The sequence below is a fragment of the Helianthus annuus genome, chromosome 17 (genome assembly GCF_002127325.2).
Source record: "Helianthus annuus cultivar XRQ/B chromosome 17, HanXRQr2.0-SUNRISE, whole genome shotgun sequence".
NCBI classification, from domain to species: Eukaryota; Viridiplantae; Streptophyta; class Magnoliopsida; order Asterales; family Asteraceae; genus Helianthus; species Helianthus annuus.
Genome location: NC_035449.2, coordinates 121,904,147 through 121,931,993, shown reverse-complemented (window position 1 = coordinate 121,931,993; position 27,847 = coordinate 121,904,147). Strand labels below are relative to the sequence as shown.

The 27,847-nt window shown below is 40.2% G+C and overlaps 1 protein-coding gene across 1 annotated transcript; it reads right to left on the bottom strand.

Moving 5' to 3' along the window:
• Positions 1-19,809: 19,809 nt before the first annotated feature.
• LOC110944240 lies at positions 19,810-20,157 on the bottom strand. Its single transcript, XM_022185951.1, has one exon. The coding sequence runs from the start codon at positions 20,155-20,157 to the stop codon at positions 19,810-19,812; it is 348 nt and encodes a 115-aa protein (XP_022041643.1).
• Between the last annotated feature and the right edge of the window lie 7,690 nt (positions 20,158-27,847).

Genomic DNA, 27,847 nt, shown 5'->3' with positions numbered 1-27,847 from the left:
ATGGTGGTCAAGTCAAAGAAAGCTGAGGATCACCTAAGGGACATGGAAGAAGCATTCGATATCCTTGATAGTTACAACATGAAACTTAATCCTTCAAAATGCCATTTTGGTGTTAAGGCAGGAAAGTTCTTAGGATACATGGTAACCCAGAGGGGCATTGAAGCAAGCCCGGAACAAATCAAAGCATTAATAAATATCAAGTCTCCTGCCAATGCCAAGGATGTTCAAAGACTAACAGGCAGGATAGCAGCTTTGAACAGGTTCATATCGAAATCCTCAGAAAAGTGCAAAGAATTCTACGATATCCTAAGGAAGAATAAGAAGTTCGAATGGACTGAGAAGCATGAAAATGCTTTACAAGCCCTAAAAGAGTATATGTCCTCAGCACCAGCATTAGCAAAACCGGAAAAAGGAGATGTGTTATCCTTATATCTGGCGGTATCCTCAACCGCTGTAAGTGCTGTCCTCGTTAAGGATCACGAAGGTACACAATATCCTATCTACTATGTAAGTAAAAGTCTACTTGATGCCGAATCCAGGTACTCACACCTCGAAAAACTCATCCTTGCATTAATCATGGCATCCACGAAGTTAAGGCATTATTTTGAAACTCATACTATTATTGTTAAAACTAATTTTCCAATTAAGAATGTCCTCAGGAAACCGGATATGTCAGGGAGAATGGCTAAGTGGGCAGTGAAGCTTAGTGCCCATGATATAAGATACGAACCAAGAACAGCCATTAAATCTCAAGCACTAGCTGACTTTGTGGCTGATTTCAGTAGTGATCTACAAAAGGAAGCAGAATTGGAGGTCCAGCAGCTGGATGAGACCAAGGATCCTTGGATCCTACACACTGACGGATCCTCAAACATCAAAGGCACAGGGCTAGGGATCCTACTAAAATCGCCACAGGGGGACATAATACCCCACTCTATAGCTTGTGAGTTCCAGGCAACTAACAATGAGGCTGAGTATGAAGCCTTAATTGCTGGCTTACAAATTGCTAAGGATATGGGGGTAAAGTATCTCGAAGTATATGTAGATTCATTATTGATCACCAATCACTTTAATGGATCCTATGCTGTTAAAGGTGAAAAACTAACCAAATATTTAGAGATAGTCAAAGAATTGGCACTCTCTTTTGTTTCTTTTAGCTTAACACAGGTACCAAGGGAGGATAACACGGAAGCTGACGCATTGGCCAACCTAGGATCATCTTTGAAGATTCCAGAAGATATAAGTATCCCTATCATCCATATCCTGGCTCCTGCTATTGAAAAACAGGTGGCCATGGAAATAGAAGAGGATACTGCAATGATCCCTAGTGAAGAAGCCCAACCTAATTCAGGATCATGGATCTCACCGATCATGGGATATTTGCAACACGGGGAGATCCCGATGGGAGAAAATCCTAGAGCTTTCAGGATTAAGGTATCTCAATTCACAATTCTGAATAATGTATTATATAAGCGATCTCTTGCAGGACCATATTTGAGATGTATCGAGGATCCTGAAATTGAAGAGGTGTTGAAGGATTTCCATGAAGGAGATTGTGGAAACCACACTGGGGGCAGGGCATTATTCTCAAGGATCCTTAGAACAGGATACTACTGGCCAACCATGAAAAGGGATGCTGTAGAGTATGCTAAGAAATGTGATCCTTGCCAAAGACATAGCAATATCCTTCACCAACCAGCTGAATTACTACACCCCATACCATCCTCTTGGCCATTCATGAGATGGGGAATGGATATAGTTGGCAAGCTCCCTAAAGCACCTGGTGGAAAAGTATTTATGCTTGCCATGACTGACTATTTTTCCAAGTGGATAGAAGCTGAAGCCTTCGCTCAAGTCAGAGAAAAGGAAGTCATATCCTTCATTAAAAGAAACATTATAACCAGATTTGGCATCCCCTCTGAAATTATATGTGATAATGGTTCTCAATTCATTGGAAGGAGAACCACTAACTTTTGTGACAGTTGGGGAATCAAGATGATAACATCAACACCAGTTCATCCACAAGCCAATGGTCAAGCAGAATCATCCAACAAGATCATCATCAACAATCTGAAGAAGAAGCTAGGATCCAAGAAAGGAAAATGGGCAGAGGAGTTACCTTATGTGCTATGGGCTGATAGGACAACTCCCAAGAATGCCACTGGCCAAACACCTTTCTCTTTAGTATTTGGGGCAGAAGCAGTGATCCCAACAGAGATGGTGATCCCAACCGCTAGAACAAGTGCTCGTGATCCTGAAGAAAATGCTACAATCCTAGCTCAGGATTTGGATACTATTGAGGAAAACAGGGATCTAGCTAGGATAAGGATGGCAAGCTACCAACAAAGGATGGCTGGTGCCTACAACAAGAATGTCAGGATAAGGAAGTTCCAAGTCGGAGATATGGTGTTGAGAAAAGCATTTCAAAACACCATCAATCCTGCTGACGGGAAGCTAGCACCAAAATGGGAAGGTCCCTACTTGATTGAAGATGAAGCAGGAAAGGGGGCATACAGGTTGCTAACCATGGAAGGAAACTTGTTACCAAGAGCCTGGAATGCTGTTCACTTAAAGAAATATTTCATGTGAACATGATCCTTCCTGCATGTGATCCTTACATTGAAATATCCTTGAAGGATCCTGGAGATATCGTTGATCCTTACTCAGGTAATATGCTTATCCTAAAACTATTGCATTTTCTTACCTTTTGCCTAAGGATAAGGATCATGTATCCTTCATCCTCTACTCACAAACCATTTGAGTTATGATAGTTCAGGTATCTCCAGCATATCATCAAAGATCTTCAAAAGCATCACAGATCCTCGGGTCCAACCCCAGTTATCCTTGGGATTATCCCCAGTTTCCGCCAGCAGCGCACGATGATCCTGATATAGTTCATGTCTTTGGGATCAGTACCCATTTTCGGGGCTGGCGACCTCATCGTACTGGCTATACTTGGGATCCTACGTATAATGGTGGACGCACCATACATCCGTTCCTAAGGTTTCTAACGTTTTCACGTTAGCTAAGGTTTTGACATTTTCATGTCACTAAGTTTGGATAGTTGCCAGAAAGGGCCATACTCCAGTTTACATACGATCCTTTGGGCTTGCCCCCAGTTATCCTTTGGGCTTGTCCCCAGTGATCCTCCGGGATCATCACCAGTTATCCTTTGGGCTTGTCCCCAGTGATCCTCCGGGATCATCCCCAGTTATCCTTTGGGCTTGTCCCCAGTGATCCTCCGGGATCATTCTCAGTTATCCTTTGGGCTTGTCCCCAGTTACTAACTTATCTTTTATATTGGCTTAGTCCCAAGTTATATTCCATTTTTTCAGGTTTTCGAAGTTAAACGATTAAGGATCCTTAATCCTTATTATCCATTAAAGTTTTACCTATGGTAATTTCGATTAAAGGTTAGGATCCTAACTTGGATCCTCAGGTATGATCCTTAACTACTTTTAATTTCATTATTCATTTGAATAACCTTTAGACCTTGATAACTGAACCTATGATCCTTAAAATAAACTATCTTGGAAACTTTCGATTATAGGATATTTGATCCAGGATCATATCCTAAATTTCTAAAACATAATTTGCTCAAACTTTTCAAACAAACATGTGTCAAAACAATTGAAAATCAAAAAGGATAACAACACAAGATAAGCCAGAAGGATTAAAAGTTATATTATTAAACCAAAGGATCATTAACCCTTTCAAAAAAGTTGTCAAAATTACCTACCCAAAGCTTCTACCAGCAATACGTGGCCCGTCCGCTGGGGTAGGTAAAGGGTGTCCATGATAATAGGTTCAAAAGTATTGCAGGGAAATTAAAAGGCGGCAGGATCACAACGGCTTCATCCCCCAAACAGAGGATCCCTCCACCATGTGTAATCCTACCTATTGTTCAAAGGATCCAGGATCCTTAACCCTAAAGAAACTACTGTTCAGAAATTACAGACCATAATTGTTCACAAACCATCAACCACAAACCACTACCAAAAAACCTAAAAAATTGGGCTCCGGCCTAGTCAACAATATCCATCATCGCCCAATCATGCAGCTTACTTCTCTGCTGCTCCATCTCCACCAGCATCTTCACCTTGATCCTTGCCAGCATCACCTCCCTCCAGCATTGGGATGTCCTCAGCATCATCGTCATCTTCCAATTCTGCTAGCCTTGCCTTCCAACCTTCAACATCCCATGTGCTCCTGTCAAAGGAAGGATCCTGAGCCTCCGTAGCCATCTGCAGTTGTATCTTGTACATGGTTACCGCAGCAGAGACCTTAGCGTCTTGGGTAATGTCATGCTTCTCATAATCAAACTTGATCAACGCTTTAACAGCCTCATCTTTGACTGCCCGGATCTCCTTCTCAAGATCGGCAATCTTAAGATCCTTCAGCCCACACGTCTGTTGAAGGTCAGCAATTTGACGATCCTGATCCTCAACCTGATTGACGTAAGTCTCCATTTCGGAGAATTTCTAAAGAAGACAACAGGAAAGCAACATCAGACACATGTGATCCTCGGACTTGTCGAAGACAATTAACAGGGGCAGTGATCCTAACCTCATCAAAATAGTCAAGGAATTGCTGACGGAGAAGAGGAAATCCTTGAAGGTCATCTGAAGCCTTCCTCTTTTTCCCTTTGCCTCGGGCAGGTGCTTTAGGGGCTGAGACTGAAGGGCTGGCAGCAGGAGCCTTCTTCTTCTTAGAAGACGTGACATTGGCAAGGTCACTTATCCCAAACATGGAGGCAGATTTAACAGACCTGGCAGACTTTCCGGCACCTACACCATTCAAAAACAAGATAAGTTCCCTTGTTAAATTAAATACTTTCACATAAAACTTATTTTCTATGAGGATACTTACTTGACATTGTGGCAGATGCAGAGGATATCTCTTGAGAATCTTGGATAAAGATTTGGAAGCTTCTGACTTCAGGATTAAGCTTCTTGAAGGCTAACACTCTCTCTTTGGCAGCAGGGGTCAACTTTAAGTGAGCAACAGAGATAGCTGCAAAAAAGAAAAGACATCAGTGATCCTCATCATAAGAGACAGGACTGATAGTGATCCTTCAAGGATCCTCTACCCTACCATGAGTGGCCCATTCCTTGGGCAGATCCTTTCCATCCGGGATGGAATCCCTCTTAACAAAGAAAAATCGACGTTTCCAGTTGGTATCATTCTTGGTAACCTTGAAGATTGGATGATCCTCCCCAGCTTTCCGTTTCAACAAGTACCGGTGAGAACCAAAGGTGGTGAGATCATAAAGTTCAGCTAACTCTGACATCCCCAAATCAATCCCTTCTTGCTCGATGATCCTCTCGAAGGTATATAGAACCCTCCAGATCATCGGCATAGCCTGGATATATGAGATGCCGGCAAGAGAAAAGAAGGATTGGGTAAATGTCGGAAAAGGATATGAATACCCGATGAGGAAAGGAGTAGCAGGAAAGGCCACCCAAGTGTCCGAAACAAAATCACTCAGAGCAGTAGGATCAAAGGGTTTGAAAACAACATTCGCTGGGAAACAATGGCGAATCTTGTCTATTTGGATACCGGTAAAACAGCATCTCTCCATAGGAGAATCTTTGATAATCCCCTGGCTTTTCAAGGGACTATCCTTCTTAGAGCCTTTGTGCGGTGAATTCCGAAGAAGCATATTCGAGATGAAAACAGGGTAAAAGCAAGAAAGAACAGAGCAAAGAAGAAAAAGAAGAAGATGATACCTGATCAAGCCTTCGGTGACGATTATAAAGGAAGATACTTCGAATTTAAATGCAAAATGATCCTAACCCTATCTCCTATTTATAATGATGATTCGCAGGGATTGTCACATCAGTGACGTAAATATCACAACGGCTAGTCCATATGTAACGGCTAGTAACCCGGAATCGTCCGTTAGAGATAAGCTCGAAATAAAATATAACTCATCCATTTACATTTAACTCCTTATATTTTGGGGGCAATTGTTGGGGCTGGATTTTACTATAAATGATCCTTATACGTGATCCTGACAAGTGATCCTTGTTTCTTTGGCAGATAGTGATCCTCAGCCAGACTTCCGGATCAGGATCATGGGACGATATGGTGATCCTTATACTAACGGTCATTTTCGATTACTACAATATTATTTTGCAGGAATATCTAGCAGGATATGCCCTACATATCATGATCCAGGGACGCGCTTTTACAAATATGGCAAGAGCTGAATTGAAGATGAACGTTGTGCCGGATATGGAAACATGGCTTGATCTAAGGGCAACAATTTAGGCTAGATTATCTTTATTTCTAAAGGGGTAATGAGCTGATTAGTGGTCTATCTACCTAAAATAAGTTACCTACACATGTATAAATACCCATCTTCCTCATTCGGAAGAACACACACAACATACGACACAACTCTCAACACTTAGACACTCAGTGATCCTTGTACTCAGCTCATTATCATCCGAAGTTGTAACTACATTTTTATTATATTGAAGTTGGTGATCGGTAGTTGCCATCACCCGAGGTTTTTTATGCCGGAGATCATACATTGATCAAGGGCTTTTTCCTCGTATAAATCATTGTGTCTTTGCATATTCATCACAGAAGTGATCCTTTACTTTTATAGCTAACCAAGCATCATACCCCGTTTACATAAAGTTTGGTTACATTATCCTTGTGTGATTTTTGACCAAAACAGTATCCTTTGGATTACTAACGGATTATGTGCAGGTACGTGGGTTAGAAGCTAGCAACGTTCACAAGGAATCATTTCGCGGAAGACTCGGTCCAAGTCGTTCTAATAAAGACGTTGAAGCCGCATTACTCGGTCTACAACGTTTACAATGGAATATTCGAAGCATCCCATATTTATAGGAATTTTAGTTCGTATTTTGTTACTATAAATAGGTGGGTATACCAGATCGAATAGGACATCACATCAACACTCACTACACTCTTACACTCGTTCTTTAGCAATTTTCACTCTCGCATTGTAACACTTAGCGATCTGGTCAATATCCTGCACTGTATCTTGAAGTTTTGAGCAATAAGAAGAACTAGGCAGCTGCGATTGTCAGCTCCCGAGGTTTTATGCCGGCGATCTAGATTGATCAAGGGCTTTTCTCGTATATCTCGTGTCACCCCCTTTACTTTTTGCTCACTGTTTGATCATAGATACAGTTCAATATCCTGAGCCGTATCCTGAATACTGTTTTTGCAAACAACTAAATCAGCATATTTTTAACACACTTTCTTAGCACACTACCTCACTTAACTAATTTGATCACTTAATTGCTTTGGTAATTTTTGACCAAAACAGTAAATTATATGATTTCATAATTTGGTCTGATTGAATGATTTCTAGATGATGCGTTAGAGTTTTGGAACATGTAACTGCTGTTAATGAAGATGACCCAGACGAAAACACAAGGTGTTTTCGCCAAGCCTTATGTCCAACGAAACCCCTTGGGTTTTCGTCATATATGTTTCGCCAGTTAAGGGGTTTTCGGCCCAAGTGTTTTCGGTCCAAAGGAGATTTCGGCCTAAGGGATTTCGGCCCGAAAGAATTTCACCTGAAAGGGGTTTTCGCTAATTGATCTTTTACTTTGTTAACTCGGTTAGTTATTAAATAAGTTAGTTGATAACTCTGTTAAGTAACTAATGCTATTAGTTGTTAATTAACATTGTCAGTTTATTAAACTTGTTAATATGTAACTCTGTTTAGTGTCTTAACTGAGTTAAGTTAGTAACTCAGTTAACTTTATTAACCCCGTTAAGTAGGTAACTCTACTAGTTGGTTAACTCTGTTAATTAATTAACACTGTTAGTTTATTATTCTGGTTATGCCTGTTAATTCTGTGAAGCTTGTTATCTTTGCTAAATATATTAACTTCGTTAAGTCTGTTAACCCCATCAAGCATGTTAATTGATTAACTATGTTAGAATTTACCAAGAACTCAGTTATATCGAGTATGATTGTATGAACATGAACTACCTGTTATATGCTACTTGATGATGCTGGCATGAACACACTATGTGACATAAATGGCATGTGAATTATTACGAACTAGAACTGATTAAATACGTGCATAACTATAGGACTTGATTGATTACTTGTGAGCACATACTTTAGCATACCGAGCAAACCAAGGTGAGTTCACACTCCTACCAAGGCATGGGATTCCCGGTGTTGGGAATGGGATAGAATGATTACTTGTACCTACCTCACTACTGAGATACGTACCACTGACCTCGTTAGGTGTGGGACACCTATAGATACAGCTAGACTAGTAAAACATGGGAAGCCCCCACTAATCTTCGCACACATGCCTAGGAGGCCGCGATACAAACATTAATCTTTGCACACATACCTAGGAGGCCGCGATATGAATACTAATCTTCGGAAACATTTCTAGGAGACCGCGATACAAATACAACTAGTCTAGGATACATGGGAAACCTCCACTAAGCTTCGCAACATGTCTGGGAGACCGTGATACGGATTAATACGATACATGGTTTACAACACGAACATACGATTTTTACGAAACGAATACTGTAACTAAACAACCAACTGTGAACTCGCTCAACTTTGTTGTTGACTCGTTGTTACATGCCTTGCACGTCGTTAGGTATTCGTGGAGTTTGCACAGGGAGGCGTGGTCGTTGTGGGACATGGATCGTGGATGCCATGTTAAACATTTATGACATTTCAAACTTATTACTTATGTTGGGTTTTACATTTATGCTTCCGCTAAACATTGAAACTATACTTTTGTTTTGGAACACCTTTCATATTGATTGGTTGAATTACATTTACTATTTACTATTTATATTGTTCAATATGATTGGTGGCTTGATCCTGGTCATGTCACGCCTCCAGGCGGTGATACTCCGCGTGTGGATTTTGGGGGTGTGACAGATTGGTATCAGAGCCATTGGTTATAGTGAACTTGGTTTTAATAAGGGGAAAAGTTTTTGTTAAAACCAGACTATAACCTGTACAGTGCCCAACGATCCACAACGACGCTTCGCTCCACGTGCAAGACGCAACACCATAGGTGATACTATTCATGTTTACATTGCCTACTTGCTAGATTACATAGAAACTTTGCTCATGGTATGCTTAGATAAACGTAACCACTATTGCTTGAGAACGCTTGTGTGCTTACTCTCTTCTGTCATCGCATTTTTCGCGAACCTCTCTCGCTTATGCTGCCTTGATATGAAGATCATGGCTAGACGCGTTAACATGACTCAAGCCCAGTTGACGGCTCTGATCAACGAACAAGTTGCTGCGGCACTAGCAGCCGCACAAGCAGGAGGTCAGCACGCTCAGCCACCTGTTTGCACCTTCAAGACTTTCATGGATTGTCGTCCTAGTACATTCAGTGGCACTGAAGGAGCGATTGGACTCCTCCATTGGTTTGAAAAGCTCGAGTCCGTTTTTGAGATGTGTGAATACCCTGAGGCTCGCAGGGTGAAGTACGCCACTGGTACTCTAGAAGGCATTGCGCTGACTTGGTGGAATGTGCAAGTTCAGATGTTAGGGTTGGCAGCTGCTAACGCCACCCCTTGGAACGATTTCAAGGAACTAATCAAGCGAGAATACTGTACACGAGATGACATCCACAAGTTGGAGGTGGAGTTCTTCAATCTGAAAATGAGGGGTCAGAGATTGAGGCGTATACGAAAAGGTCAAACGAGCTGGCCATCTTGTGTCCAACTATGGTGGACCCCCCTATCAAGCGTATTGAGTTGTATCTCAAGGGACTAGTACCAGAAATTCAAAGTCATGTGACATCGGCCAACCTTGCTACTATTCAGGATATCACTCGTCTTGCTCATCGTCTCAAAGATCAGGCAGTGGAACAGAACAAGCTGCCCAAGCGTATCGGTGCTACTAATGCTACTACTTCCGCTACTCCCAGTGACAACAAGCGGAAATGGGATGGGGATTCCAGCAAGGGTTCAGCTAAAGCTCAGTCTCAGGCACAGCAGCGAAAGACTGATAACTACCAGAGCCCTGGTCAGCAATTTTCTGGTAGTCAGAGACAGGGTGGATATCGAGGAAACCTTCCAAGGTGCAATACTCGCAACAAGAACCACAATGGCCAGTGCAACAAGGGTCGTTGTCAGTAGTGTCTCAAGATGGGTCATGAGGCTAAAGATTATAGGAGCTCACGACCTGCGATACAGAATCAGCAACAACAACCACCCGCTCCACGAAACCAGCAGCAACAGCAACAACAACGAGGCAATAGGGGATGCTTTCAGTGTGGTGCTGAAGGCCACTTCAAACGTGACTGCCCCCAGTTAAACCAGAATCAGAACAACAACAACAATAATTCGGGCAATGGGAACAACAACGGGGGAAACAATGATGGAAATAATGGTGCCAGGGGTCGTGCATTTGTGCTGGGTCAGGGTGATGCAAGGAATGATCCTAACGTGGTGATGGGTAAGTTTCTTCTCGACGACTTTTATGTTACTGTATTATTTGATTCGGGTGCGGATACTAGTTATATGTCTTTGAAAGTTAGTCAAATGGTCAAGCGTACACCAACACTTTTGAACACCAAACATGTCGTAGAATTAGCTAACGGTAAAAGTCTAGAGGCCACACACATAGTTCAGGGTTGTAATCTTATCCTCGCTGGTCAGACTTTTTCTATCGATCTCATTCCCATAGTTCTGGGTAGTTTCGACATCGTCATTGGTATGGATTGGTTATCCCAACAACAAGCAGAGATCTTATGCAAAGAGAAGATCGTTTGTATTCCCCGTTCTGGTAAAGAACCTCTCGAAGTTCAAGGCGACAAGAGTGGTGCCGTGGTTGGCATCATCTCCTTCTGAAGGCCCAGAAGTGTTTGCGAAAGGGCCACACTGCCATTTGGCACTTGTTACTGACGCATCAACGAAAGAGATGAGATTAGAGGATATCCCAGTTGTACGTGACTTTCCTCAAGTGTTTCCTGAAGATTTACCTGGGCTACCGCCTCATCGCCAGGTCGAATTCCTGATCGAGCTAGCTCCAGGAGCAGCACCCATAGCTCGAGCACCGTATCGCTTAGCTCCAACTGAACTGGAAGAACTGTCTAAGCAACTGCAAGAACTTTTGGATAAGGGCTTTATTCGTCCTAGCTCTTCGCCTTGGGGAGCTCCAGTATTATTTGTGAAAAAGAAAGACAGTACCTTCAGGATGTGTATTGACTACCGCGAACTCAACAAGGTGACCGTAAAGAATCGCTACCCTCTGCCACGCATTGATGATTTATTTGATCAGCTACAAGGGTCGAGCTACTATTCAAAGATAGACCTGAGGTCAGGCTACCATCAACTATGAGTCCGGGATGAGGACGTCTCCAAAACAGCATTCAGAACTTGCTACGGCCACTACGAGTTTCTAGTTATGCCATTCGGGTTAACAAACGCACCTGCGGTCTTCATGGATCTTATGAACAGAGTGTGCAAGCCCTACCTGGATAAGTTTGTGATTGTATTCATCGACGACATCCTGATCTACTCTAAGAGTCAGGAGGAACACGAGCAGCATTTACGACTCATTTTGAAACTCCTTTGAACAGAACAGCTGTACGCCAAGTTTTCAAAATGCAACTTTTGGCTTCGTGAAGTCCACTTTCTAGGCCACGTGGTAAACAAGGATGGGATTCATGTTGATCCATCCAAGGTAGACTCGATTAAAAACTGGCCTGCACCGCGCACACCAACGGAAATTGGCCAATTCTTGGGTTTGGCAGGTTACTACAGAAGGTTCATCAAAGACTTCTCGAAGATTGCGCAACCGCTTACACTACTGACACAGAAGGGTGTCACCTACTGTTGGGGTAGTACTCAGGAAACCGCTTTTCAGCACTTAAAGGATAGACTCTGCAGCGCACCTATACTCTCATTGCCAGAAGGCACAGACGATTTTGTGGTCTATTGCGACGCATCCATTCAGGGTCTTGGATGCATGTTGATGCAACGTGACAAGGTCATTGCTTATGCGTCACGTCAACTTAAAGTTCACGAACGAAATTATACTACACACGATTTAGAGCTGGGAGCTGTGGTTTTCGCGCTTAAGATATGGAGACATTACCTGTACGGTACCAAGTGCACCATCTACACCGATCACAGGAGTCTCGAGCATATCTTCAAGCAGAAGGAATTGAACATGTGACCACGTCAATGGGTCGAGCTACTTAATGATTACGAATGTGCCATCAAGTACCATCCAGGCAAAGCCAATGTTGTGGCTGACACCCTCAGTCGAAAAGACACTACGCCTAGACGCGTACGAGCATTACAACTTACTATCCAGTCTAATCTTCCTGCACAGATACGAGATGCTCAGGTAGAAGCATTGAAACCAGAAAACGTCAGGGCTGAAGCCCTACGCGGCTCAAGGCAACGGTTAGAACAAAAGGAAGACGGCGCCTACTACGTAACAGGACGCATCTGGGTCCCACTTTATGGCAACTTACGCGAGCTTATAATGGATGAAGCACATAAGTCTCGCTACTCGGTACATCCAGGTTCGGATAAAATGTACCACGATCTCAGAACTACGTATTGGTGGCCTAGCATGAAAGCCCACATAGGAACCTACGTTAGCAAGTGTTTGACTTGTGCGAGAGTCAAAACCGAATACCAGAAACCATCGGGCCTTCTTCAACAACCAAAGATACCACAATGGAAATGGGAGGAAATTTCCATGGATTTTGTTACTGGCCTGCCTAGATCTCAACGTGGGAATGATACTATTTGGGTGATCGTGGATCGACTCACGAAGTCTGCACACTTCTTGGCTATCAAGGAAACAGACAAGTTCTCTGCATTGGCAGAAATTTACCTGAAGGAAGTGGTTTCGAGGCACGGGGTGCCAACCTCTATTATCTCAGATCGCGATGCACGTTTTACTTCGGAACTGTGGCGAGCAATGCACAAATCTTTTGGCTCACGATTAGACATGAGCACAGCTTATCACCCTCAGACGGATGGGCAGTCTGAGCGCACTATTCAAACTCTGGAAGACATGCTACGTGCATGTGTAATTGATTTCGGCAACATTTGGGAAAAACATCTCCCGTTAATGGAGTTTTCATACAACAATAGTTACCACACCAGCATTCAAGCCGCTCCATTCGAGGCATTATACGGGCGTAAATGCCGATCACCTCTCTGTTGGGCAGAGGTGGTGATAGTCAGATCACAGGTCTAGAACTTGTAGTTGATGCTACTGAACGGATTGCACAGATACGACAACGAATGGCGGCAGCTCGTGACCGTCAGAAAAGCTACGCTGATAAGCGCAGGAAACCACTCGAGTTCCAGGTTGGGGATCGAGTGCTACTCAAAGTCTCGCCCTGGAAGGGTGTAGTTCGTTTTGGCAAACGAGGCAAGCGCAATCCGTGGTATGTCGGACCGTTCGAAATCATAGAAAGAATAGGCAAAGTGGCCTACAAACTAAACCTACCAGCATAACTCGGTGCAGTTCACAACGTTTTCCACGTGCCGAATCTAAAGAAGTGTCTGTCAGATGAGACCCTCGTAGTTCCTTTTGAAGGAGCTCACTATCGACGAACAGTTACATTTCGTCGAGGAACCAGTTGAAATCACGGACCGGAATGTTAAGGTCCTCAAGCACACCAGAATACCTCTTGTTCGAGTTTGTAGGAACTCCCGTCGTGGCCCAGAGTTTACCTGGGAACGAGAAGATCAAATGAAACTCAAATATCCCCAGTTATTCGAAAACAGTGCAACCACTACTGAGGCTGAAGCTGCTACAAAATTTCGGGACGAAATTCCAAATAAACGGGGGGATGATGTAACACCCCAGGAAAACCAGGAAACAACACAACACAACTAGCTTCCTCAGTAACAGCGTGCTAAATTTCTGGACGAAATTTCTTTCAAGTTGGGGATAATATGACAACCCGAGTTTTCAAGGTCTCTATCCGACTTAATTCAATACTTATTTGCAAAATGTTGTGTCTCTATATTTGATGTGCAATATTGTGTGGTCTTATATGTATATTTGATGTGCAATGCAAGTACGTTAACTAATATATGTGGGTATGATTATAGTGTTAGTAACTTAATAAAAAGATGGAACTTTTGGCCGAAATCACTCCAACCAAATACCCCACCCACGAAAACACCCCATGTCCGAAAACATCCATGTGTTTTCGTCCACCATTAAACCAACGAAAACAGAAATGGGTTTTGGCCCAGTGACAATCTATTATATGTTTGAGTTCCAATCTTTACGTAAGAAGTTTAATCCGAGAACCCTAGTCATCCTCCACCATGCGACGGCAAACTTGAAGCCCTTGAAGCCTTTCACTTTGTTTGATTCATTGCTTCTCCTGTTCAGATTAGTTATCAAATAGTGATAGTTATTTAATGGAGATCATTATAGATTATTGGTGATATCATGAGTTAAGTGCTACGTTGTATATTGGTAGATTGAATAGATAGAGTGGATAGAAGTTCCTATAATCTGATGTAAAAATCGGTTGTGTTAAGCATACGATCCATGCTTGATAATGTTGATCTGATATATTTAACAGATTAGGGTTTTATGTTAATTATTATGACAAAACTTAATGATCATAACACCCTGCTGATGTTGGATGATTGAATAATAATTGAGTGATAATCATGATTGTTTGGTGATTTGGTAAATTATATGATTTCATAGTTTGGTCTGATTGAATGATTTCTAGATGATGCGTTAGAGTTTTGGAACATGTAACTGCTGTTAATGATGATGACCTAGACGAAAACACAAGGTGTTTTCGCCAAGCCTTATGTCCAACGAAAACCCTTGGGTTTTCGTCATATATGTTTTCGCCAGTTAAGGGGTTTTCTGCCCAAGTGTTTTTGGTCCAAAGGAGATTTCAGCCTAAGGGATTTCGGCCCGAAAGAATTTCACCTGAAAGGGGTTTTCGCTAATTGATCTTTTACTTTGTTAACTCGGTTAGTTATTAAATCAGTTAGTTGATAACTCTGTTAAGTAACTAATGCTATTAGTTGTTAATTAACACTGTCAGTTTATTAAACTTGTTAATATGTAACTCTGTTTAGTGTCTTAACTGAGTTAAGTTAGTAACTCAGTTAACTTTATTAACCCCATTAAGTAGGTAACTCTACTACTTGGTTAACTCTGTTAATTAATTAACACTGTTAGTTTATTATTCCGGTTATGCCTGTTAATTCTGTGAAGCTTGTTATCTTTGCTAAATATATTAACTTCGTTAAGTCTGTTAACCCCATCAAGCATGTTAATTGATTAACTATGTTAGAATTTACCAAGAACTCAGTTATATCGAGTATGATTGTATGAACATGAACTAACTGTTATATGCTACTTGATGATGCTGGCATGAACACACTATGTGACATAAATGGCATGTGAATTATTACGAACTGGAACTGATTAAATACGTGCATAACTATAGGACTTGATTGATTACTTGTGAGCACATACTTTAGCATACCGAGCAAACCAAGGTGAGTTCACACTCCTACCAAGGCATGGGATTCCCGGGGTTAGGAATGGGATTGAATGATTACTTATACCTACATCACTACTGAGATACGTACCACTGACCTCGTTAGGTGTGGGACACCTATAGATACAGCTAGACTAGTAAAACACGGGAAGCCCCCACTAATCTTCGCACACATGCCTAGGAAGCCGCGATACAAACATTAATCTTCGCACACATGCCTAGGAGGCCGCGATACGAATACTAATCTTCGCAAACATGTTTAGGAGACCGCGATACAAATACAACTAGTCTAGGATACATGGGAAACCCCCACTAAGCTTCGCAACATGTCTGGGAGACCGCGATACGGATTAATATGATACATGGTTTACAACACGAACATACGATTTTTACGAAACGAATACTGTAACTAAACAACCAACTGTGAACTCGCTCAACTTTGTTGTTGACTCGTTGTTAAATGCCTTGCAGGTCGTTAGGTACTCATGGAGCTTGCACAGGGAGGCGCGGTCGTTGTGGGACATGGATCGTGGATGCCATGTTAAACATTTATGACATTTCAAACTTATTACTTATGTTGGGTTTTACATTTATGCTTCCGCTAAACATTGAAACTATACTTTTGTTTTGGAACACCATTCATATTGATTGGTTGAATTACATTTGCTATTTACTATTTACATTGTTCAATATGATTGGTGGCTTAATCCTGGTCATGTCACGCCTCCAGGCGGTGATACTCCGCGTGTGGATTTTGGGGGTGTGACATCTTTCAACTTGGGGATAATGCGACACCTCGTATTTCAGAACCTATCTTTGTGCTTAATGTAAAGTATGTTTACCTTGTGTGATTATCTGATGTATTGATTTAATGGAATGTTAGTTATGTTATTTGATTTTGTGTGTAATGTATATATAATGTCATCGCACAAGACAACACAACCCAACCGCACAACACTTGGCCGGTCGCACAAGCCTTCGGGCTTTGATCCCACACAACTCTCGGCCCACTCCCCACTCGAAACCCATGGGTAGCCCATGCAAGGGTTCGGCCACTCCCTTATATAAACCGATACAAAACCCTTGTGAGGTTTTGCTCCCCCATTATTTGCAAACACCCTACACACACCAAACCCTACTCCCTCTTCCTTCTCTCTCGAAGCCGACGGCAACAACGATCCATCTCTCTCGAAGCTTTATCATTTGGATCAACCCTCATTCGATTCTTTAACCGGTTAGTGTATTACTTTTGATTACATGATTGATGATGTGTAGGCTTACATGTTTTACATGATGATTTAGGGATGTTTTGTGTTTGAGTATGATGAAAATTGTTAAGGGTTTGTGTTCATAGAATCGGCTCACATGTATACTTGATAATGTTCATATGATTCGGATTGCATGATCTAGATCTAGAACTGAATGGATATAATCGGTTGTTATGATTCAATAATCGAAGTGTTTGCATGATAGTTAGGGTTGCATGTTAGTGCTAGAAATTGCTAATCTGATGAGCCGGTTGATGTATGATTAGTGGTTAAACATGATTCAATCATTTAGATGTTCATATGAATCTAAGAAAGTTAAAACGTTTGATTTGATCTATCAATGTTAAGTTTGGAAACTGTTAGAGTTAATCTTGCAAGATAAAAAGGAAACAAGTTAATTGATAGCATAATTTTAGGAAACATGTAACTGATCGCACAAGTCACACGAAACATGGTTCGCACAAGCTTGAACCACACGAAACCTATTTCGTGTAAAGGACTAACCACACAGGATAGAGTTCAATTAATCAATGCACACAATACAACTAAGATATGCAAGATCGCACAAGATTTGTGGATCGCACAAGACAGTGTCGATCGCACAAGTCTTGGGCCTTACATAGTGTTTGGACTTAACATATTATTGGGCCATCTGGCCCAACTCAATCGCACAAGTAATTCGGGTCGCACAAGATTTAATGGATCGCACAAGTCAACTGTTGTTTAATTAGTTGGGCTGTTTAAACTGTTGGGCCAAGGATGTTTTGGGCCGGGTATGGTTCCAATCGCACAACCCGTTGTGAGTCGCACAAGGTTGTGCTGGATGCACAACAGGTTGGGCCGATTGTTTATTGGGCCTCAATATTAAATCGCACAAGATGATTGGGCTCGCACAAGCTCAACGGCCCAATCATCAGAGTCGCACAATTTGGGCATTTTGTGTGTACTTGATTGCTAACGTGATTATACGTGTTTGCCATGATCGTTACGTGTTGTAACCTGTTAGGCTATGTGTAAAACCTATGTGCACTACTTGAACCTAGACCTGACTTGTATGTTAACCATGTAAGGACGTGGTTGACCACATATAGCTCAAGTGACCTTTTCGTGTATCTGCCGAGGAAACCAATGTGAGTTCACACTCTTAAGGCATGGGATTCCCGGTGGATTGGGAATGGGATTAAATAGCTAAGATGGAACTTGTACTTTCACCACTACTAGACTACTTACCTCCGTCCTCGGATTTGGGAAGGACGCCAGCGCTAAACCTACGTACCACTGTCCTCGGATTTGGGAAGGGCACCTGCGCTAAACCTACGTGTTCTTATACGTACCACTGTCCTCGGATTGGGAAGGACGCCTGCGCTAAACCTGTGTATTCATATACATACCTCTCTCCTCAGATTGGGAAGGACACTAATATATGCATCTAGTCTAGAGGTTTATAACATGGGGTAGCCCCCACTGATCATGGTATGGAAAACAAGGAAAACGGTTTACCATGGTTGCAAACAAACTCTTAGTTCTTGAGAAACTACTTTAAAACAAACACCTCCTGTGAACTCGCTCAACTTTATTGTTGACTCTTTGTTACATGCCTTACAGGTCGTTAGGTATCTATGGAGCTTGCATGGGAGTGGGAAGAGTCGTTGTGGGACATGGCCAGCTATGTGCCATGCTAAACATTTGAAACATTTAAACTTATGTTATGGTTTTAAACATTACGCTTCCGCTTGCAACTTAACTATGTTTTGTTTGGACACCAATTGTATTGTGTTGGATTTTATAAATTACTTACATGCTTGTTCAATATGATTGGTTGCTTGATCCTGGTCAGTCACTCCTCCAAGCGGTGACACTCCACATGTGGATTTTGGGGGTGTGACAGTTTGGGTTCCAATCGCTTGCAAGATCCAGATCCTTTCGACTTGTAACCAACAGGAACTCTTATGGGATTCTTGTCATTTTGTTAAGCTCTGTTATCTCGGCAAATTTGTCCCTCGTGCTATGAGCTGGGGCAACAAACTGCATATCCTAAACCTTCTTCATGTAGGATTGAACATGATCCTTGTACAAGGAAAGCTCCTCCTTGTTGCTTGAAAAACAATGCAAAGTATACTCGGTCGCAAAAATAATTTCTCGCATCATACCTTGAACATCGACATCAAGCTCAGTTATAAAATCACGACTCATTGTGTAATTAGTAGAACAATTTGGCGCAACTTCTTTACGTCGTCTATTGAGAATGTATTGTTTGGAAAATTTCCTAATGACAAAACATAGAAGACATGTCTACATAACAAACCAAACTGCTCGAAACACCTGCATGAATAATTGATGGTGCTATCAGACTTTCAGAACATAACCTGAACACACCATAATATACTCAGACTAGCGCCATCATAGCCAAAAAAAACATATGCACACAGAAAACATAAAAAATAATGACATAACATGGAAACGCCACAGTATAGTTAGAATTACGACATCAAACCAAAAAACATATGCGCACACACAACACATGCTGACATAATTCGATTTACTAAGTACAGGGATGCTATAACCTGAGTTAAATTAAGTCCTGATAGCCCAGGCCTTTTATAAACTTTCTTTTCTAAAAATCATTCATTATTATTTAACATTAGGTTTATTTAATTAAATCCTAATGTTGATCGGGTTAACTTTTACCACTAACGGGTATTTCACCCGCTCATCCCCAATTAATTTGGTTTAATTACAAAATATTTTTGGGGATGTTATATCAACCGATTGTTATCGTCTATTAACTAATCGTACGAAATATTAGCTTGAGACTATTTCTTTTTGTGCAGGTATCTCACATCCATGTATGCATCATATTCCCCAATGAACATATTAATTTGTCTCTTGTAATTCTTAAAATTTACCTTACTTGCACCCATATCTTTAAAACCATCAAAAACAGTCTTTATAACATTAAACGCCTTCACAGGGCCCAAATTAAACTTTGACATGCTATGTATAACATGCTTCTAAAGTTGAGTGATGTATCATTCAGATGGTAAGAAATGCTTATCTGGTTGATCAACAAATTCGTGCTTGTGCTCTTCAACAAACTTATACAACTTCCAAAATCCAGCCTCAAACTCAATACAAATTTTTGCTCCATAACCAGTCCTCTTATAAAAATTAGATCTCACACTCCTTTCCTTCTGCTTCGGGTCCAATTTATCAACCTTTTTATTCTTGTATAAGCTAGATTTCATACACATATAATACTTTATATGTTTTTCTTTCTTGGCGTTTATCTTTTCAGTCCCTTTCCTGACAGCAAAACCTTCAGCCGTTGCGTATTTAAGATAAAAAGCATAAGAATGATCAAGGCTTTCAAAAGTCATTCCTATATGCGGCTATAGATCTTCTTTAACGGCGTGAATGTACAAAGTAAACCCAATTTTTGGAAAAATCCTTTCATTAGACACGACAGGCTCACCTAACCAAAAAAAATCGCCATGATAAAGTTATATTAAAACGCCAAAATATAAAACATCATTCATTAAACACAAAATTATATTAATTGAAAACGCCATTAAACATATCAAAGAATGAGTAAAAAAACAAACGCCAAACTAACATTGATGATAATAATATGATGAAATACCAAAATAAATGCCATTATAATACATATAATTAAAAAAACGTCAGGTCATTAACATGAATTGCTCGAACGACTATCTAACTGAGATAAAAAGAAATTTACAAATAAATATAATTACAAAAGGATGAGTAATCACTATTTCATTACTATATTAATTTCAAAAACCATTAAACATATAAAAGAAATTTACAAATACCAAAATAAACGTCATTATAATACACATAATTATAAAAACGTCAGGTCATTAACATGTGTGACATTCGTGCCATTACGATCATCATACAAATACGAATCCAATGAAATCTTGTGTTTCATTCTTGGGATTTGTACATTTACATATGACAAGAACACATATCAAATTTTGTATGATCCCGAACTCTCGAGAAGCTTTTCTGGAAGTTATATGCAAACTGTTACGTAAACGAAATCATTTTAACGCAACATACACTCCGGAATAGTGACATAAACTTAACATACCTTAAATAACCTTTACTTAACTTAGAAATAAGTGTTAAAGGGTTTGGTATGGCAAAAACAAGTTTATTCGATCACAGGGACTAATTGCTACAAACTGCAAAAGTCTGCCAATTCGTATAGCAACGAACACTTTGAAACAAGATCATAAGCTAAACATATCCTAAATACCCTTAACATATCTTAGAAATAAGCTTTGAGGGGTTCGGTGCGAGAAAATATGCTTATTTGATCAACAGGGACTAAAAGCGTCAAAAACTACGAAAGTTTGCATAAACGTGCATATCTTTTGTTCTGACCATATCCGGACAACCAAAAATTTTTTTAATCACTAAAATATTTTATTTTAGTGATAGGAATGCAAAAATACCGTTCGTCGCGCAATTTGGATCGTTTTCGCGTCCGTTCGAGTTTCGTCGTAATTTAGCGAACAACGCGACCGTGTGACCAAACGAACCGACATCCGTGATATTTTCAAGCATATTTCAAGTCCCCTATGCTTTAACATCCTTGTAGAGCCTTGAAACGGGGTTAACGGGGGTTAAATGCATCAAAAACACATAAATTCATGTGCAGGGGCCTGTTTTGCCAAAACTTGAAACCTGATGTAAGTCTCTGGCGGGGGGCGAGAGACAAGCCTAAGTCTCTCGCGGGGTGCGAGAAACGATGCTGGGCAGATTCAATGTATTGTTCAAATCAGCTGCAGAACTTGTTTTTAATCCTAGTTTTTGCATACTATCAGTTGGTTTAAGTGTTCCCCAAGCCCCCAAATCAGTAGCTAACATGTGTATGGTGTTGATCATTCTTTGATCAACTCAAAAACACTTAGCATTGATCCAATGATTCATGATTTCCTATAAATAGCAAGAGATTTCAACATTCCAACTTGCTCATTTCATTCTCTTCTCTTCTCTCTATTGCTCTAATATGAGGCTTCCACATTAAGTTAGAGGCCTCATACTTGAGCATTCTAGTTCATTTTTCCAAGCATAGGACTCTTGTGCCACTTGATTCCTTGATTTCCCAATCTTTGTTAGGACACTTAATCAAGGATACTTGCAATCTCAAGTGAGTACATAGCTCCCCTCTTTTATGCTTTCAATTGTTTTGGGGTGACTCATATGTGCTAAATGCTTTTCGAGTTTTCATGAACAAAAGCTATGGTTTATATAAAACATGATGATTTCAATAATGTGAACGAACTTGTTGGGGCGTTAGTCGAAAGACATTCGAATGACATTCACTAACTGTGATCAAGCCGACCAGTAGTATGTTATGGTACCATAGCATCTGACAAATCCCGTTATCAGACTATCACTTTGGTGGGTAATGTGGGTAACGACAGAAATTGTTATCTAATTAACAAATCATGTATTGGTTTGTTAATCTTGTTAAAGAGGTCTTTCAGGGCCTAGTTAAAGATACCCCATGGGTGGTATATCAAGTCACATAGGTTTGAATGTATTCTTTAAAGAACGACCAAAAGTTGTATTTCACAATTAAAACACGAACGATTTGAACGATACGAACGATTTGAACGATTGAAACTATTTGAACGATCTTGGACGAATGTTTTCAAACGATGACATACAACGAGGTTTACTTACAGATATAAACCATACAATATTTACTTTCAAAGACGATTTATTACTTGGTTTTACAAAGATAAATATTTTCAGTCAAGATTCATGGCTACAATGGTTTTGGTTTTACTTATATCAACTTGTAAAGTTGATAAAACATATTGCAATATCAAACACTTTTTGATTTCAAGGTATATACTCGACAACTCTCGTAGTTGGTCGAGGTATTGCAATATGAATTCAAAGCCATGAATTTGACATACAAAACCTATGTACTCGCCGGCATTTTTATGCTGACTGTTTTCACATATGTTTCAGGTTCTACTATGTGATGATTGTTGATTTGCTTGCTACACAAAGGATGGACGCGGGCCTTAGTGACTTAAAACTTGAAAGACAATTGTTGTACTTATTTGGTTTGTATCAAAATAATGTGACTATTAATGAAATAAAACAAAACTTCAATTTCCATGTGTTGTGAAACAATGATTCTGTTACGACACTCCCCGACGTTTCCGCCGCGGTTTGTTGTATTACGCGGTCGGGGTATGACAACATGAATTGCTCGAACGACTATCTAAGAGAGATAAAATAAATTTACAAATAAACATAATTACTTTGTAATTCGCAATCTATATCAGACACCATGAAACTCGGGAAACTTGGACATGAGGTAACAACTAATACGAAAAAATTTGGAGTTAGCTTTAAAAGAAATAAACACCCTGACAAAAAGCTAATGTTTCAAAATATAAGTGGAAATAACGATCATACCCTCGCATATTATTTAGAGCCAACACCACGTGTCGCTTTAGGATCCGTTCTCACCGCTTTCACACTTTGAAACGTTTTATCCAAAGTCCATATATATATATATATATATATAGGGGAAGGATGTATAGAAAACCCACTTTAATTTAGAAAACCCGGGAAACTCAAAGCTCCCGATGTTTTTTTGTTTGAAAAAATTTACACATGTTATATGCATTTTTTAAGGGTTTTGGGCAAAAAAAATCAAAAAAGCGCCGAGTAGATATATTTTTTTTTTTTAAAATAAACAAGTTTTGGTGTAACACATGTTACATTCATCTGACATATTTGTAACATGTGTTACACCAAAACTTGTTTATTTTTTTAAAAAATAACTACTCAGCACTTTTTTTATTTTTTTTGCCCAAAACCCTTAAAAACATGTATATAACATGTGTAAATTTTTTCAAAGGAAAAAAACATCGGGAGCTTTGAGTTTCCCGGGTTTTCTAAATTAAAGTGGGTTTTCTATAGATACTTACATTATATATATATATATATATATATATATATATATATATATATATATATATATACATATATATAGGGGGCTGCTAGAATGAGAACCACCCCGAGTTGTAAGAACCGCGAGAACTACACCCCACGGAGCGCCGTTCGCCATGATTTTTTTTTACAAGTAGATGTGTGTATTATAAACACAGCCGTAAAAAATCATGGCGAACGGCGCTCCGTGGGGTGTAGTTTTTTACACCACAAGTTTGGTGTTTTTTAATTTTTTTTCTTTTTTCTTTTTTTTTTTCACCAAACTTGTGGTGTAAAAAACTACACCCCACGGAGCGCCGTTCGCCATGATTTTTTACGGCTGTGTTTATAATATACACATCTACTTGTAAAAAAAAAATCATGGCGAACGGCGCTCCGTGGGGTGTAGTTCTCGCGGTTCTTACAACTCGGGGTGGTTCTCATTCTAGCGGCTCCCTATATAGGGGTATATATATATATATATATATATATATATATATATATATATATATTGGTCTTTTACCCCCAGTGTCAAATCCTCACTCTCTCTCTCCATTTATTGTCACCAGTTGTCTCTTTCCTCTTTCTTATTTCATTTATTCTCTCTCTCTCTTCAATTCTTTAAATCAGATTCAATTCTTTAGAAGAGAGTAGGAGGTCTTTTTGTTCTTGCTGTGTATTTAAATCAGGGAGAGTGAAAAGAGGAAGAAGAAAGTTGAAGAAGATAGAGTGAGAGAGAAGTGACGGCAGTGAGCTCCGATTTGGGGGTAGTGAGCTCCGATTTGATGTTGTGGTTGTTGGTGTCCCGATCTATGATGTTGGTGTCCCGATCTTTGATGTTGGTGTTGGTGTTGTGGTTGACAGTGAACGATGGTGGTTGTTGTGGTTGTCTGAACGTCGACGCCGATGGTGCCCGTCGATGCCGGTGGTGCCCATCGATGCCGGTTGTGTCTGTCGATGCCGGTGGTGCCCTTCGATGCCGGTGTTGCCCGTCGATGCCTGTGGTGCCCGTCGATGCCGGTGTTGCCCGTCGATGTCGGTGGTGCCCGTCGATGCCGGTGTTGCCCATCGATGCCGCGTGTCGGTGATTGAAGTGAGTTGCTTTTATTTTTGGTTTTTGTGTTTGCATAAAGTGAGTTGCTTTTTTTATTGAAGCTGGGATTCTGATGGTTTTTGTGTTTTCATAAACTGAGTTACTTTTATTTTTGGAACTTGGATTGATATGTGTTTTTTATATTGGGGTTGAGCAGGCAGTGAATGATTCATTTTGTATCCTTTGATTTTGTGGGTTTTAATCTGGTTTGATATGTGTTCTTGATTCTATGGTGATTTTGAACGGTAAACTATGTGGGTGTTTGATCTGTGTTCTTGATGTGTTGAATCTGATGGTTTTTTTATATGTTGGGGGTTTTGATTTGTGTTCTTTGAATCTGTGGGTTTTGATACGACCGATTGGGTGGCGATGATGCAAAAAAATACATAGATTTTGATGACGATGGCGCGACAAGGACGGCGGAGGTTAGGTTTTTTGAACCTGCAACCCCAGTTTTTGCAGCCTTTTGATTATCGGATAATTTGAGCCAAACCCCGTTTTTTTTTCGATATACACTTTGTTTTGATGTTGTTAGTTTTTCCCCCCTAGTCGATGATGATAACAATATATCTGAGACACCTCCTGAGTTTGTGATTTCTGGGTGCGTTCGTTTTTGCGTAAAAAAGTTTTTGTAAAAAAAAAAGTTAAACCGTAAACTTTTTAACGTAAACCGTAAACCTTTTAACGTAAACCGTAAACTTTTTAACGTAAAAACGTAAAACGTAAAAAGTTTTACGTAAAACGTAAAAAGTAAAAACTTTTACGTAAAACGTAAAACGTAAGAAGTTTAACGTAAAACTTAAAACGTAAAAAGTTTAAAATTTTTAACGTAAAACGTAAAAAGTGTACAAAAAGGGCGCGTTAAAAAAAGTGAAAAAAACGGCGCGTTAAAACGGCGTGTAAAAAGCGTGTAAAAAATCGGCGCGTTAAAAAACGTGGAAAACGGCGCGTTTAAAAAAACAGCGCGTTAAAAAACTTCGAAAAAACGGCGCGTAAAAAACGTGTAAAAAACGGCGCGTTAAAAAATGTGAAAAATCGGCGTGTTAAAAAACGTGTAAAAAACGACGCGTTAAAAAAACGACGATTGAGAAAAACGGCGACTTAAAAAAACGGTGCGTTAAAAAACGGTGCGTTAAAAAACCCGGTGTGCAAAAACCGGCGAGTAAAACTTTTTGTCTTGTTCAAAAAATTCGAATTTAAAAATGCTTTTCATAAAAAAATTCTTTTTAAAAAATGAAAAGTAATATAATAAAACAAAAAAGTAATAAAAAATAATAAAGACAAAAAGACAAAATAATGTAATTTTACTATACTACCCTTTTGAATTAAAATATTAAAGACATAATAAGACAAAATCTATTTAATATTAATTTTAGTTACTTTAAATCTTATCCATCCATCTTCTTGATCTAAAGGCTAGAAAGTGGTTCTCTCAGTTCTTACAACTGGATGTGGTTTTTATTTTAGCGGTATATATATAGGGAGCCGCTAAAATAGGAACCACCCCCAGTTGTAAGAACAGCGAGAACCACTCTTAACCAATTCCATTCAGCCACTCAAAAGGGTAGTTTAGTCATTTACTACCAAATGTCATTTCCCTATATCTCTCCTCATTTATTGTGGTCAAATCACCCTCTCTCTCTCCACTTTTAAAAACCCCCCCATCTCTCATTTTTTGAAACCCATCTTCTCCAAATCTTCATCATCTTCTTGTGGATGAGCGAAACTCTCCTGTGATGAGAAAATCTTCGGTGCCAAACCCATCTCTCCAAATCTCCACTTTTATAAACCCCCATCTCTCATTTCCACACACACCGCCCCCATCGTTTCTCCGGTGCCAAATCTTCATCATCTACCTATGATGAGACAGACCCTGTTTCCCCAAGAAGCACCGCCGGCGACCCCTCCTTCTCCGTCTCCGGTGTATGCCGCCGCCGTCTCCGGTTCCCTCCTTCTCCTTCGTCGTCTCCGGTGGTGCCAAGACGTGGTGGATGGTGGGTGACCGGGACGATCGTGGTGGATGGTGGGTGAGCGTCTTGGTGGTTGGTTGCTTACCGGAACCCTAGGTGTTTGCTTGTTTCCCCCAGTTGGGTGTTTGCTTGTTTTGGGATTTTGGTCTGGTACCAAGCCTGAATGGTAAGTTGTGGGAGCTGAAGTTTGAATTTTATGAAAAATGAGCTTCTTGAAATTTGTTGGAATTGAACCCTACCAGAGGAACAGATAATGTAAAGCCAAAACCTGATCACAACAGTGGATTCATAATAAGCAGACGTTTATACTAAGCTCTCCCCTTGACAGTGGTTACCTATCTGCTGATACACTCTCAACACTGCTCAAAAGAACAACTGATGAACCAAACACTGATGAAACAACTAAAGACTGCTGAAAGGCAAACACTGAGCTCTATCTACTGCTGTCTCTTAAGTACTACTGAAGATCCAAGCACTGCTTCATTCAAAGATTGATCACCTTTTGAAGAAAGCACTGATGAATCAAGTAATCAGTGCTTAGGCTACAACAGTGGAACGTGAACAGTGTTAGACTTGTTTTGTATTGTATTATCAATCAGTTGTTAGACATCAGTAGTTTTGTATAGATCAGTGTTTATAGGTTGTTAAGCTGTTAGATGTCACTATCATGGTGACGTCAGCTGAGGTACATCAGTAGTTTGGTTTGCCTATAAATATGACAGTACTCTATACTGTTATATTTGATTCGTTTTGAGTGAGTCCTGCTCCTCAATTCAATCCTTTCATCTTGTGCAACCAACCCTGGAGTATCAGGCTGAGGGGAAGTTTAGTCTGTAAGCTTGCATTGTAACCTTTTGCTTTTAATGTAATCTTTCGACTCTATGAAAAAGCAATTGTTTATCAAACTATATTCTCCTTTGATTGTGTTTACAAAGTAGGTTATCCATTTCCGCTGAACTTAAAACTGCTCATATCTATTTGATTTGTTCAAACATCACAAACAAACACAATCATGAG

What these genes read in the sequence shown, in the direction of transcription:
- LOC110944240 (XM_022185951.1), bottom strand. Translation starts at nt 20,157, where the DNA reads ATGACTTTTGAAAGCCTTGATCATTCTTATGCTTTTTATCTTAAATAC.